This window comes from Miniopterus natalensis, chromosome 7 (genome assembly GCF_054644295.1).
Source record: "Miniopterus natalensis isolate mMinNat1 chromosome 7, mMinNat1.hap1, whole genome shotgun sequence".
Lineage (NCBI taxonomy): Eukaryota > Metazoa > Chordata > Mammalia > Chiroptera > Miniopteridae > Miniopterus > Miniopterus natalensis.
This window is the reverse complement of record NC_142087.1, coordinates 13,807,629-13,822,738: the sequence shown is the minus strand read 5'-3', so window position 1 is coordinate 13,822,738 and position 15,110 is coordinate 13,807,629. Positions and strand designations below refer to the sequence as shown.

Here is a 15,110-nt window from a genome sequence, read left to right as displayed (position 1 = left end):
TCAGCATTGGCCCATTGGTGTGATTTTGTTTTTTTAGTGTAAACCCTGAGTAAGAATGAAGTCCACTATATCTGTAACCTCTTACTGGGCCTGGGAAAATCCCACAAGAAAGGCTTTCAGTATATTTGGTTGTTATCTGCCATTAAGTCCAGCTTGGCTCTTGATCCAGCAACTGGGTTTGAAGAGGGAAAGAGAACGCGGGGCGCTTCAGTGTGCTCACGCAAATTGCCTGAGCATCTGATGGTTGACAGTAAGGTTCATTTTTGCAAGTGTCCTTGTTCCTTATGAAGGAAATTGCCTAACTTCTCCCATCTTGTGGTTTGAAGACAGATACACCTCTGTCTTCTAGCTGGCTGTCTTGGCATTCATTCATTTGAGAAAGGTCCACTGAGCACCTACTATGTTCCAGAGGCATGGGGTAATGCTGGGATGCACATAACACGTGCCCTCATGAGTAACAGTTGTGTTCTGAAGAACCCTGTACCTGACCTGGACGTCAAGAGAGGGCCATGTGCAAATGAGTCAAGGGTACAAAAGTATTCTTTTCTGTAAGTTTTAAATTAATTCCAATAAAAATGAAAAGATTAAAAAAAAAAAAAAAAAAAGGTGTCTTCCTAAAATTAAAAACGGAGGGCTCGTATAGTAAGCCTGGACAAAGCGCAGAAAGTGGTGCCGCATGGGGCCATGGTGAGGATGTCCCAGCGACACTAAGCATGCTCGAAGTGCACTTCTGACTCCCTGTCTTTCACTCTGGTGCCCCCTCCCAGGATCTTCGGCTTTCCTGTACACTACACGGATGTGTCCAACATGGGCCGTGGTGCCCGCCAGAAGCTGCTCGGGAGGTCCTGGAGTGTGCCTGTCATCCGACACCTCTTCGCCCCCTTGAAGGACTACTTTGCCTGTGAATAGTGCCCCAGGCACTGGGGTGTGTGGGGCAGAGCTGGGACCCAGGCGGTGCATCCCAGGCTCTGTCCTTCCTCAGCTCAGCTGTGTGGTGGGGTCACACCATGTACCTTGGGTGAGAGCTGCCTGACACCCTCCTGGCTGGGGGAGCCCAAGGTGCCACTTCCTTGCGCACAATTCACCTTGGCTGCTTGGAACAGCCAAACACGGTGCTCATGTTGTCTTCTAAAACTTTGAAACTTGAAGTAGTTAGTAAAGATGGCTTTTTTTCCCTCCTGGATTTACCACTCAGAAACAATGGCTAATATACCAAAACCACACTACTGACAGCTCTCCACTACTCAGGTTAAGGCTGAAAAGTCACCGAGACAGTTACTGCAATACTTTTTTTTAAGCGTCTGCGGCAACTTGTTTCCAGCAATGTGCATTGGTATACATGTAGCTGAGGGACATTTTAAGGGACCAGGATGCTTTGTTCCTAGGGCAGAAGAGGAATTTATGTCTGCCATTCTTGATTTTACCCAGCACGTTCCTCTGGCCTCAGTATAAAGGGCTGGGATGCACACTGTTGGGGCGCATTGAAAAATTTTCACACTGGTGAGGATTTCAGCAGGGATGACCTCATAATCACATTCAGGGTATTTTTCCCTCCACAGACCCAAGGGAAGGGCCATCTTTAGCTAAATCCCTCTCAGTGACTGCAGTAGACCCTTCGGGGAGCTCAGGAAGGGGTGGGCTGGGGTTATAAGCTGCCATATATTATGTAGGCAGGTATGGCTTCTATCTTCCCCATGTGAGGGGGCTGAAAAGGGAGGCTTAGATAAGGACCCCCCCAAATGCACCCTCCAGACATCGCAGATACAGGTCCCCCAGATTAGAAGTATGACCCCAACTCCTCAGTCTTTCTTTAAACACAGACGCAGTGACAGCCAGGGGTAGAAGCACATTCCTCGCACTTTCCCCTCATCTAAGATTGCAGGGGGAAAACTGCAATAAAAGCTCCACCTTCCTTCCAGAGATTTTAAAGTCCTTTTTTATTCCGTGATAATTTGTTTTTAAGGATAACAGGAGGTTGGACAAGCTGCATTTCAGAAATGCTGTCGTAATGGTTTTTAACACCTTTACTCTTCTTACTGGTGCTATTTTGTAGAATAAGGAATAACTTTGACAGGTTTTGTGGGAGTTGTTTTTTTTTTTTATACACTTAAAAATAAAAGTCTCAGACTTCTATTTTTGTTCTACCATTTTCATAAAAAAAAATTTTTTTTTTTTGTAACCGGAGTCACATAACAAGAATGGGGAAAAAATTGTGCCTTGTTTCAACAGTTTTGTTAATTTTTAGGCTGAAAGATGAATGGATGCCTAGAGTTTACTTTATGTTGGATTAAAATCAGTATTTCTCTATAACAGTCTGGTGTCCCTTGTATTTTTTTGCAGGTCAGATGGTTGGGGTATGGGAGAAGGGCCTTACTAAAGTGAAAAGGTGGGCTGTTGGAATAGGTCATTCACTCAGCAAGCACAGTGCAGAATACGTGGTGACTAAGCAGGCAAGGTCTAGGGCCCCGGCCTCCAAACTCCAGTGTATCAGTAACCCCTGGCAGGTTTGTTCAAAAGAGATTTCTGGACCTCACTTGGAGTTTTCGATTGAGTGTAGAGTGGAGACTGAGAATTCCATGCCTCTGTTCCAGAGACCACACTGGGCTAGCAAATGGATTTCTAGTTCATTTAAAGGCTTTATATCTCCCAGCTCTTTGTGCCTTTGTGGGATTCTCCAGCACCTCATTCCACTGTTCTCAGGTCATCATGTTGCTGTTTAGTCACATTCGGGGAGGGGACTTGGCCCCAGGGAAAGGACTGGTTGGGGGTGTCCCGGTGATTCTAACCTAGCTGCCCGTGGCTTCAGCTTTTGGGGAGGATTGTGGACCTGTTGCTCTTCTAAGCTTAGCATTGCAACTCCCTTCTGTAGTTCCATCTTCAAGTTTACCTGGACCACTTAGCCAGGTGTCCCAAGCCCAGAGCCTAGTATGCCATGAGCCTTGTGTCTCCCTGAGACAGGATAGCAAGAGGCTAGGAAAATTCCTTACAAGTGAGATAGGGAAACAGTTAAACAGCCAAGCAGTTTGCACCTGTGTAGTCAATCCTATCTTCCCTAAACCAAGGAAATGTAAGAATAAAAGGTTTAAGCCCTGGCCGGATGGCTCAGTTGGTTAGAACATTGTCCTGATATTCTAAGGTTACTGGTTCAATCTCTGGTGAGGACATATGCGAGGACCAACCAACGAACATGTAAGTGGAGCAACAAATGGATGTCTCCAAGGCTCCCTTTCCTCTGACTTCCCAGTGAGCAGCCCCGCCTTAGCTCATTTCTTCCCTATACCATTTTCAGAGAACCAAAGGAGCCTAGCCGAGGATCTCCTGTTGCTTCTATGCTAAGCCCTTCCCTGTTTCACTGTCCCCAGCTTTAATAAGCTAACCCTCAAAATCACCTGGGCTTTTGTTGTGAAATCTTCCTGCATGAAGTCAAGAACCCACACACTACCTGCCAGCCCTAGGGAGACCCTCTAAGGGCCAGGTCCCCTTTTGGTAATATCACCACCCCTAGCCTAGTCAGGGAAAAGGAGCCCAAAGATTTAAATACTCCAGAGGTTAATTCTGGTCAGCTGGTGTGCTGAGGGAGAAAGGTGTGTAAACGAGGGGTGCATGTGTACTGTATCCTGTGAGCATTAGTTGGACTTGGCACCTCTGAGCCTCTGTTTCTTCACATGTAGGATAGGTTATAATCCTGGCTCCTCCCCGATTGCAGCTGCGTGCCCTAAGGTCAAGCTCCTAAACGGATGGCCCAGAGATGGAGCGAAGGAGAAGCCCATTATGTTTTCAGCCGGAGTCGCTATGGTGAGACAATGGGCAATTAGCAAGCTGAGCTGGCACTTCTCTCTGAGGTATTGAGACCCCAGGGGCCTTGGCTGCCCCGTTAAGCCATCTTGTGTTCAGTGCTGCACCAAATGCCAGGACAAGATGAAGCAAAATAAACAGTCCCGGCCTCGAAACCCCAAGAGAGGAGATGGACCAGCCTTCCAGGTGAGGGGCCCTTGGTGTCCTGGCCTGCTTGTGGAGCAGACCGGGGGAGGCCTGTTCTGTGGGGGCAGTTCTTTCTGTTTTCTCAAGATGGCCAGGTTTGGATGGGAGTGATCGCAGGCTCAGTGGCAAGGGGATGGACATTCCTCCGATCTGGGGCGAGGGGTTGGGGTTTGCATCACACGCAGGCCTTTTTTTGAAGTCATTCCCGTTGCCTGGGGCTGTATCCAGGGTCTGGCATGTTGCCAGGGTCACTTTGGGCAAGTGACTCTTGGATTTTGTTTTGTTTTGGTTTTATCTCTAAAAGGTGGGGATCATAAGTCCTGTCTACTTCCTAGGGCTGCTGTGAGTGTTGGAAGGCATGATCTGGGTAAAGTGCTTTGCCTGGTGCCTGGCATGCAGCAAGCCCTCACATGAATTGGATGGTATTGTGATAAGGCAAGCTGGTAACAACGCAGTGTGAATGACTGGGTGCCATAATCATGGTGATACCTGATATTTACTAATGTATTAATTATTTCTTAATGTATTGATAATCAAGTCTTAAAAAGGAAGGACAGGGTAATATTCCCCCAGGTTTGGCACAGGAGCTGGGCTTATATAGCAACAGTAGCATCTAGAACTGAAGTTGTGTCCATCACCACACCCCACAGGGTCCCCTTGCTCATTGTTAGGGAGATTGTATAGGGGTGGACAGGATCTTGCCTAGGGGTGCAGGGACTGGCCTCTGGACAGCACTAGACAGACAGGATCTCCCACCAGACCTCAGTTCCTAGGGTTTTCTTGCCAACTGCTGCTTCTTGAGTGATCCTCTATTCCAGGCCTGGGTTGGTCCTTGATTTCTCTCTGCAGCCAGGCTGGGTGCCCATTCTAGCTTTACCTCCTCCTGATTCGCCACCTTAGGTGTTCTTCATAGCTTCTCTGCCTCAGTTTACCCAACTGTAAAACAGTGATAAAATGATCAGCCTCTTAAGGCTGATGTGTGAATCAAAGGATTCAGCGTAGGTGAAGCGCGTGGAAGACTGCTGAGCAAATGGCAGCTGCTTTACTGTTCTTGCTAGAGAACCCTCCTAGCAACCCTGGGGTGAGGCTGTGATCGCCATGGTTATAGGGAAGAGAGCTGAGATTGAGAGCCCCCATAACAAACCAAGCCGTGCAGCTGGTGGTAAAGGAATTGTGAGGTGGAACCAACATCCACTAGTGTTTCTCCTTGGTCTCACCTGCATCTATCTCTTTACTTTTAATTTTTTTTGGTATGTGTAGTTTTGTTTTTTGTTTTGCAGGAGCTTGAAATTACTTGCTGCCCTTTGCAGCCTGGGGTGCAATTTGCCTATTTTCCTTCCCTCCTCCCCTTCATCCATTCTACCTTCTTTCTTCCTTTCTTTTTTCTGTTTAACTTTATTGATTTGTTAAATTTATTTTTTAAACTTTTATTGAATTTATTGGGGTGACATTGGTTAATAAAATTATATAGGCTTTAGGTGAACAGTTCTATAATATATCACTAGTATATTATATTGTGTGCTCACCACCCAAAGTCAGGTCTCCCTCCATCTCCATTACCCCCTTTGCCTTCCTCCGCCTCCTCCCACCCCCCTTTCCCTCTGAGTTTGGGTTTTTTTTTGGCTTAATCCCTTCACCTTTTTCACCCAGTCCCAGAAACACCCCTCCCCTGTAACACTCGCCAGTCTGTTTTCTGTATCTATGAGTCTGTTTCTATTTTGTTTGCTTATTTTGTTCATTAGATCCCACATGTAAGTGAAATCATATGGTGTTTTTCTTTCCCTGACTGGCTTATTTCACTTAGCATAATACTCTCCAGGTCCATCCATGCTGTCCCAGTAGATAAGATTTCCTTCCATTTTTACAACTGAGTAGTACTCCATTGTGTAAATGTACCACAGCCTTATATATACATAAAAAACATACACACACACACACACACACACACACACACACACACAGATGTTTTTATTGATTTCAGAGAGAGGAAGGGAGAGGGAGACGGAGACATCAATGATGAGAGAGAGTCATTGATCGACTGCCTCCTGCACGCCCCCACTGGGGATTGAGCCTACAACCCAGGCATGTGCCCTGACCTGGAATCGAACTGTGACCTTCTGGTTCAGGATTGACACTTAACCACTGAGCAGCACCAGCTGTGCATACCACAGCTTTTTTATCCACTCATCTAATGATGGGCACTCAGGCTGCTTCCAAATCTTGGCTATTGTAAATAATGCTGCAATGAACATAGGAGTGCATATACTCTTTCCAATTAGTGTTTTGGGTTTCTTTGGATATAATCCCAGAAGCAGGATCGCTGGGTCATAGTCAGTTCCATTTTTAATTTTTGAGGAAACTCCATACTGTTTCCCACAGTCACTGCACCAATCTATATTCCCACCAACAGTGCAGGAAGATTCCCTTTTCTCCACATCGTCAACACTTGTCGTTTGATGATTTATTGATGATGGCCATTCTGATAGGTGTGAGGTGATATCTCATTGTGGTTTTAATTTGCATTTCTTTGATGATTAGTGACATTGAGCATCTTTTTTTAAATTTATTGATTTTCAGAGAGAGACAGAGGAAAGGGGAGAGAGAGAGGAAAAGGGGGAGAGGAGAGAGAGAAAGAGAGAAACATCGATTTGTTATTCCACTTATTTATGCCTGACTGGTGATCGAACCCGAAACCTTGGTGTATCGAGACGGTGCTGTAACCAACTGAGCTACCAGCCAGGGCCCTTTGCCCATCTTCTAATTGGATTGTTGTTATTTTGGTGTTGAGTTGTATGAGCTCTTTATAAGTTACGGATATTAACCCCTTATCAGCGGTATCATCTTCTCTCAGTCAGTAGGTTGTCTTTCCATTTTGTTGATGGTGTCCCTTGCTGGGCAGAAACTTTTTAGTGTGATGTAGTCCCATTTGTTTATTTTATTCATTTGTTTCCCTCGCCCGAGGAGATACGTCAGAAAAAATACCCATCACCCAAATTCCTCAAATGTTAACATTTTGCGACATTTGTTTTGTCATCTTCTCTATTATTTTTTTCTGAACCATTTAAGAGTATGTTGCAGACATGATGTTTCTTTACCCTTAATTCCTTCACTGTGTATTTCCTAAAGACCGGTACATTTATCACAATCGGGTAATGAACATTCATTCACTCCTTTATCTAGTCTACAGACCTTATTTACATTTCCCCAATTGCTCCAATAATGCCTTTATAGAGGAAGAAAAAGAAATAATAAATATAATAAATAAATAAATAAATACATATATTTTGACCAGTATCCATTACAGAATCACACATTGCACTTGGTTACTTTTGACTCTTAAAGCTTTTCATTCACTGTGAAATATACCAACAGAAGAGTGTACATATAAACCCTGGTGCTTCATCCGAAGCTCTCAGCATTGCAGAGACAAAGCGGAGACTGGTATTCCTGCAGTTGGCAACTGCTTACTCTGAGTGTTTACACATGCCGTTCTCTGCCTGGAACAGCCTTCTCCTTGCCTTGCCTGACTAGTCCTCTGGTTCTTACCTCTCCCAGGAAGCCTTCTTTGTTCCCATTTCAAAGCAAGATTAGGAGCCATTCCCTAATCTGGGCTCTCCTTCCCTGTGGCTAGGTGGGAGAATATCTCAGCACAAAGCTCTCGGCATTATAATTTCTTATTTTTGCAGTTGTGTCCTTCATGAACTAAAGGTCTTCAAGGCAGCTGAGACCTCCCAACACCATTTTTAAGTTCAAGAAACTTGTCACACATTTGAAAAACTCAGGCCTTGGCCCTGGCCGTTTTGGCTCAGTGGTTAGAGTGCCAGCCCTCGGATTGAAGGGTCTCGGTTTTGATTCTGGCCAAGGGCACATACCTCGGTTGTGGGCTCTGGGTGTGTGCAGGAGGCAACCAATCATGTTGATGTTCCTCTTTCTCTCCGCCTTCCACTCTCTCTGAAAAGCGATGGAAAAAATATCCTCAGGTGAGGATTAAAAAACACCACCACCAAAAAACAAAAACCTTCAGGCCTTGAAGTCTCAGTTTTTTTGTTTTGCTTTTGGAGAAGAGACTCACCATTTGTATCTGTGATGAGTTTACATATTAAAACAGTTGTTTAAAGTTGCATATTACGGCCCCAAAAGCTATTTCTCCTTCTGGATGGAAATTCTTTTTTTTCTTTTTACCCTTTGGCCCTTTGCAGTGAAGGCTCAATCTGACCCCTTCTCAGGGACTAGAATGTACTCTGAGCAGATCACATGCCCCTCTCTCACCACTCCTGGTGTTGTCTCTTGGGAGGATAGATGAGTTTGGTTTCCGAGGCCTTTGCTCACAAGCCTCCTGTGATGTGCCGCATTTCCAGAAGGATGCCCAAACTCCTAGTCTAGCACTTGATTGAATTGGCTTTCTCCACCGGATCTCATCCACCACACTAATAATGTCCTGCCCTCCAGCCAGAATGGCCTTTAGGTAATGCTGACAATAATTGACATTAATTGAATATTAACATCAATCAAAAGGGGCACAGAAATCACTAACATTTACTGAGTATATTCTCACGTGCTAGGAGTATAGTCAAGAACTTTACACATCTCATTTAATTCTAACTCCTAGCAGAGTCAGGATTTGAACCCAGACCTGCTGGCTTTGCTACTTAAGACATTCACTTGGCTTGTTGGAAACTTAATGTCCTTGTGCATAAAATGAGGGCAGCACACGTCGATATGAAGCATGAGTAATCGGGTAAAGATACTCCCAAGTGCTTTCAAATCTCTTTGCTCCATTATCCGTGCTTCCTATGGATTCACTATAACGCTACTATTACTATAATCCTTTGGGTACCGGGTTCTTGCTGTATCCTGTTTGCCCTTCCCTACCCTAACCCTTTTGCCAGGTTAACATCTCCTCTTTTAGGGCAAATACCATCTCTGGGAAGCCTTCCTGCACCACCCAGGTGAAGTCAGGTCTCCTTGCGATGCCCTCTGGGAGACTACATACCAGACAACCGGCGGCGCTCATTTCAGTGCCTCCAGGCCGATCGGTAAACAACTCCTGCCCCAGTTCCCCACCCCACACTCTTCCCCTAACATCTTTCCAGGCATCCGCAGCTCGCCGGGTGAGACCTGCCCAGGAGGAGTCTCCGGGGCCCTCCTCCCTGCAGGGAGGTGCCATCGCCCTTGCCGCATTCTGCTCCTGCATAGCACGAAGTCTGCTCAGCGATTAAACAATTATTTGCGTCATTGGTTATGATTTGTGCCTCCCCTGCCAGACTGGAAATTTTAGGCGCTCAGAGGTCGTATAGTTTTTGCTAACCATCAGATCCCTAGGACCCGACTGCCTAGGGAATGTAGGTATTTGTGAATACATGAATAAGTGATATCTAGACCAGGAAACCGGCTGGAAGCCTGGATCAGCCTCTGACGCCGAGCTAGTCAACCCAGCTCCCTGGGCCTCAGTTTTCTCCTCTGTAATGTGGGTGTCACTCATTCCTTCAGCAAGTCTCTTAAGGACACCTATGTATCAGGCACTGGGACACGGGTGGAACAGGACTGAGAATATTTTTGCTTTGGTGGAATTTATGAAAAGGCAGACAAAAAGGCTTAAACAAGCAAGATGACTTTATACTAATAAGAAAATAAACGGATGAGATAACAGGGTCACAGAATGTGTCTTTCAGGTGACTTTTTAAAGTTTTTCCTCAAAGCCTCCATCAAGCATCTTTATTTAATAACCCATTTTTGTCTGAATTCATTGTCAAACCCATATTTTTGGTGGGGGGCTGCGAGGGCGGAGACTTGGTCACTGGATCCCGCCTTCCAGGCGGAGTCACCCCCCCGAGGCGGGACCTCATTGGCTGCGGCAGACCACGTGGCCGCGGCGCCCTGCCAGCCGGTGCCCCGCCCTTTGAGCACCTCAGCCGTCGGTCAAGGGCCGGGCTCCGCCCCGGGAGCGCGGTAAGTCTCTATAAAAGGAGCCGGCGGGCGATGACGAGCCTTTACGTCGGCGCGTAACGGGGGGGTGCGTGTGAGGTCATTGCGCGGGCGGGCGGGGTCGGACGGTTTGAACGAGACGAAGACGGAACCGGAGCCGGGCACGGCAGTGGACGTGGTTCCGCCGAGAGCCGGTGAGCCGGGTGGCAGGCAGGGGGCGGCGGGCACGGGGCGGCATCTTGGGGGCGGCCGCGTGGGCCTCGGGCGGGGCCGGCGCCGGCGGGCCCTGCGGGCGGTGGTCGGGCCGTTCCTCACGGCGGTACGGTTCGGGCCGGGTGGGGGGAAGGGCGGGGCCGTGACCCGGCGCGCGCGGGCTGGGGGGCGCGCTTCTTTCTGTCGGGGGGGCGGGGCTTCGGGCCGGAAGCAGGGGCTGCCCCACGGCGCGTAGGGGCTTCTGGGCCTTGGCCGAGGTGTGGAAGGCAGACAGAGGTGGCGGGAGGTTCCTGGGTGGCCCACTCAGGGTAGGGGGTATATGTTGTTGAAGTGAGTCCTGCTGGGAGCTCTGGGGACCCCCACTGTAGTAGGCGGTGTTGCCTAATGATTAAAAGTTAGGGTTTTGATTCAGACCAGGGTTCGATTCCCTGCTGTGCGACCTGGGGCAGGTGCTTCTGTTGTAGGCAGTGGGAACGTACCAGACCGGTGGGGTCCAATGGGACCTGGGCTGAGCAACCTCTCTTCTGAGCAACTTGAGTTCTGGCTATGAAAGAATTCAGAGCCAAGACTGCAACTGTAAGAGAACATTTACTTATAAATCACAGAGGTAGAGGAAGTAATTTGTGGAAGAAATGGGTTTAGGAAACAAGTTGTAGAGGTAAAGGAAGGGCCCTTGGAGCTCAGGAGTGAGGAAGGTAGTGGTAATGCGCCTAGGGGGAGGAAGGGGAAGGGAAAGGTGAGGGCATGCTCCCTGGAGGGAGAGAGATCTGGGTCCTCGTGGTCCTAAGGGTTTTAAGGGTGGAGATTTTAGGGGAGATCCCAGGGGAAGATCTTTTTAGATTATTCATCAGCTTTCCACATGTGTCCTTTCAGGGTCTTGGTCTCCACTGATTGATTAGTCAATGCCAGGGCAGGAGGGTCACTAGCCAATGCTCGTCCTGAGGTCAGCCCTGGGTGGTTTTGTTGCTCTTCTGGACCTGGTGCTGAAATACAACTGAGGCCTAGATGTTATCTCTAGGGAGGAAGGGTCAGGGGGCCCAAACTGTGTGACCAGTGATATGTTATGGGAGGAAAGGTCACCCTGGGGGCTAGGTCCCACCCTACAGTTGTCCTTTGCTAGGTACCCAGGGCTTTCCTCCCTGGTGACCTTCAGTACCTGGCATGTCATCCTTGCTCTGCTCATGTCTTTTAACTGCCTATAACACTAACCTCTCTGGGCTTCAGTTTCTTCATCTGTGAAATGGGGACAAAGGTAATACCACATACAGAAAGCTCTAACGCAGTGCATACCAGAGACCAAGCCAGCTTAATGGACTCCTTCCTTTCTTCGTTGGCTATTTGTTGAGCGTCTGCTAGGTGCTAGGCACCGTGCTAAGCTCTGGCTATATACCAGGAGCAGGAGGGCAAAGACCTGCTCTACAGGAGCCTACATTGTGGTGGGGAGACAGATTGGAAGTAAGATGCATACATAAACAAGATAATTTCATGTAACTGCTAGGAAGACAATATATGAACAGTGCTTTTCCAGTTCCTGCTTCACAGCTGCCCTGGGGTGCTATAGGGCAGAGCTTGGCCTCTGCCCCATTTGGAGGTTGAAGATCCTGAGGCCAATTGAAGGAAGGTACACCAGGCCTGGCATCCACATCTAATGGGATGTGTCTAAGTCTAAGAGTGGTAATAATAATAATAATTTGCTAATTGGGCAGTTGCTATGTGCCAGGCATTGTATTAAGTGCTTGATGGGTCATTATGTCATTTAATATATCACTCAGTCTCTAAGAGATAGCATCTTCATTTTATAAATGAGGGGACTTAGATTCTTAGAGGAGGAGTGGTTTGCTTTATGCTGTCCAGCAAGTGGCTGAACCCACATCTGTGACTCCTGATTCCAGGCTCTTAACCTCTATATTACACTGCCTCTCTGAGGTCCGAACCTAGAGAGCATGTTTCATTCCAATGTGTCCTTTTATCATGGTTCGTCAGAGTGACTAGCACATTTTCTGATTCATAGGAAAGCTTAGGACGTGATGTACTTTTCACTGAAGTGTTTTCACTTAGATTCTCATTTAATCCCCATTGCCACGTTGTGCAGAAGATACTGTTCATCTTTTACAGCTGAGCCGTTTTTGATCCAGAAAGGTGAGGTGTTTATCCAGGGTTACATCACTTTTTTTCTGGTGGTATCTCCCCCTCTTTCTATAGCACTCAGTATGGTGACTTAAAAGTAATAGGGTGCTTATCAACTCGCATTGAATCAAAATGAGTTTGGGAGCCTTCTAGGAGAACTGCTGAAAGAAGATAGCTACCTGGAGGGGGCAAGAGGAAGTTTTTTCATGGCAGTTAAAACTTGGTTCAGGGAGTCATTTAAGGGTGGTTTGCAGGGTGATCATGGGGTCTTCCACTGAGGCCAAGCAGTGGAATCCTTACGGAGGAAGGGGGAGCTGTAACTCTGAGAACTGGGCTCTGTTTTGATTGCTTGGAAAAGCCAACTAATTGGTTAAGTCAGTGGATGTTTATGGCACATCCACAGGGTGCCTAACCCCATGTATTAAGTGGCTGCAGAGTTTGTGGAGCACATAGGACCGGATATTAATATACTATTAATGAAAGAGTTTAAAATTATATGATGATGAAAGGCCATTAACGTTTTCAGAGGTGGGGTGTGGTCAGGAGTCACACGTGGCTTAACCAGCTGCTTACATTTTATGGTAGCATGACACACACAATACCTGATGTATGTGTGAATGTTGCCAAAATAGATTACAAATTCTCAGTCTGGGACCATGTTTTTTGTTTGCGTGTTTCCCTTGGTACCTGATAATAGCATTTTGCACACAGTATGCATGCCATTTATTCATTCATTCAAGTATTTTAAACAGGGAGACACTTGATCTGATTTGTGTTTCAGAAAATTATCTCTGGCTGCTTTGTAAGAACAGATTGAGACAAATTTGAATGCTGTGGCAATGGATCCAGATGAGGGATGGTGGTGGCAGGTCTCTGGTTTGGGCACCAGAGTTAGGATGAGTGAGACAAGATCCCTCCCTGCCCTGGACCTAATGTTCTGTGTCAGATAGCATGCCAAGTATTTTATGTACCTATCTCATTTAAACCTCACCTGATTCTTCTCAGATAGGTGGCGGCATTAACTCATAACTGAGGTGCCTTGAAGTTAAGTAACTTGCCCAAGGTCATACAACTAATGAATGACATTCTCAAGTTCAAATTCAGGTCCTCCTTGCTTGAAATCCTCAGCTCTTTTCATAGAGCAAATTGCCTTCTGGCCCAAATCTGGTCCTGGAATGATTCAGAAATGAAGAGATAATGACAGTCTAGTCCGATAATGCCTATCATAGACGTTTGAATGAAGTGCTTTGGGAATGTGGGGATTAATTTCCCAGTGGAGTCAGGAGCTAAATTGTGCTGGCTTCTTGTATAACAGTTTTATTGTTTAAGATTGTAAAAGTGTTGATGGTTTGCTTCTGAAAAAAGTTTATATAGATACATTTTTTTTCCTTTTGACACTGTCCTGCCGACCTCAAAACAAGTAGCATTTACTGAGCGCCCACTGTATGCAAGGCACTCTGCTAAGAGCTGTGGGGGATGTGAGGGCACAGACTTGATAAGTCACATACCTCTCCAGACCTCAGTCACCCTGCTCATAAAAAGGGGTTGAATGGGTAGATCTCTGTCTCTTCCAACCCTCACCTTTTGTAGCTGTGACATGAGGCTTACAGGAGCCTAGTGCAAAAGACAGGGGGTGGGAAGACCAACTCATATACTAGTCACTGGGTGGAGGGCATGAAGTGCCCCAAGACAGCATGGAGTCTTATGGTGGTCCCAGATTTGCTCTCAGCCCCGCTCCCCCCATTGGTAATATTGGTGTCTCATGAAATGAGGAAAATTATTGTCAAAGTCACTATGAAATCCAGTGTTTCACAGTTGTGTGTCCTCATGGGAATTGCCCCAGGATTTCATTTAGATCTGGATTAGCCTGTCCTTAGCTCATATTGCTTGAGTCTTCCCTTCCTGTTGTCTGTTTTCTACCAGCAGTCAGGGTGATCATTTTCAAACTTAAATGAGAGTTTGATTCTACTCTACAACCCTTAACCGTTAGAGACTAAAATCCAAACTCCTTACCTTGGCCTGCAGAGTCCTAACATGACCTGGTTTCTTCGCTTTTCCCACTTCTGTTCCTGCTGTCCCTCTTGTCCACTGGGCTATAGCCACCCTTCTTCCAGATGGGTGCTTCCTTCTGTTTCTTGAGCTCAAACATCAACTCAGAGAGACTTTCCCTGCCTCATCCCCACCCCCCCATTGCCTTAGTGATCGGTAAGAAACGAGATTTGTTTGTGTACTTGGTCTGTTAGACTTCCACTACTAGGATATGAACTCTGTAGACAAGCCACTTGTCTCCACTGCTTATCTGTTTCCTGGTCCCTAGAACAGTGCTTGGTAACATTTGTAGATTGAATGAGGATGATGATGGCACCCACATTTAATAGCATTTCAAGTTAATGTGTTTCTTTTATGTGTGTGTTGTTTTAAATTTCAAAGCCTGGCAGAAGGGTGAGGGGGTAGCATTTTCTAGGCGAGGGGAAAGAATGCGGACGATGGGGCCAGGTAGGCTTGGCTGCCACTTTGCAGGGTTTCTATATTGAAACACTCTTTCCTCATCTGTAAAATGAGGAGAATCAAGTGAACCTTGCAGAGAATTGTCAGGGGTAAATGACAAGTGTCTGTGAAGCTCCTGGTACTTAGGTTCTCAGATGCCCTCCCGTGTCCAGGTGATTCAGCAGAGAATTACTACCAAGGACTCTTCACTGTGAGACCATTTGCCACCACCTTTGTAGTATTTAGGTTATTGAAAAGCTTGTTTTTGATTATAAAAGGGAGTATCGTTCTTAAAAAAAAATTGGAAAATAGTGAAAACTATAAAGAGGAATTAATAAAAAGCCTACCATCTGAAGAATACTACTATAAACATTTTA

The 15,110-nt window shown here is 46.5% G+C and overlaps 2 protein-coding genes across 2 annotated transcripts in view; both read left to right on the top strand.

Moving 5' to 3' along the window:
- DNMT3B (DNA methyltransferase 3 beta) overlaps positions 1 to 2,310 on the top strand; it is a 38,454-nt gene extending 36,144 nt beyond the window's left edge. The window contains exon 22 of the mRNA XM_087818797.1: positions 768 to 2,310. Coding sequence (XP_087674923.1) covers positions 768 to 909 — 142 coding nt within the window. The 3' untranslated portion in view covers positions 910 to 2,310. The remainder of the gene's footprint in view (positions 1 to 767) is intronic.
- Positions 2,311 to 10,023: 7,713 nt separating this feature from the next.
- The window catches only part of MAPRE1 (microtubule associated protein RP/EB family member 1), a 28,397-nt gene continuing 23,310 nt past the window's right edge, over positions 10,024 to 15,110 (top strand). Inside the window, exon 1 of the mRNA XM_087818796.1 lies at positions 10,024 to 10,100. The gene's annotated coding sequence lies outside the window, so the exon portion shown is untranslated. The remainder of the gene's footprint in view (positions 10,101 to 15,110) is intronic.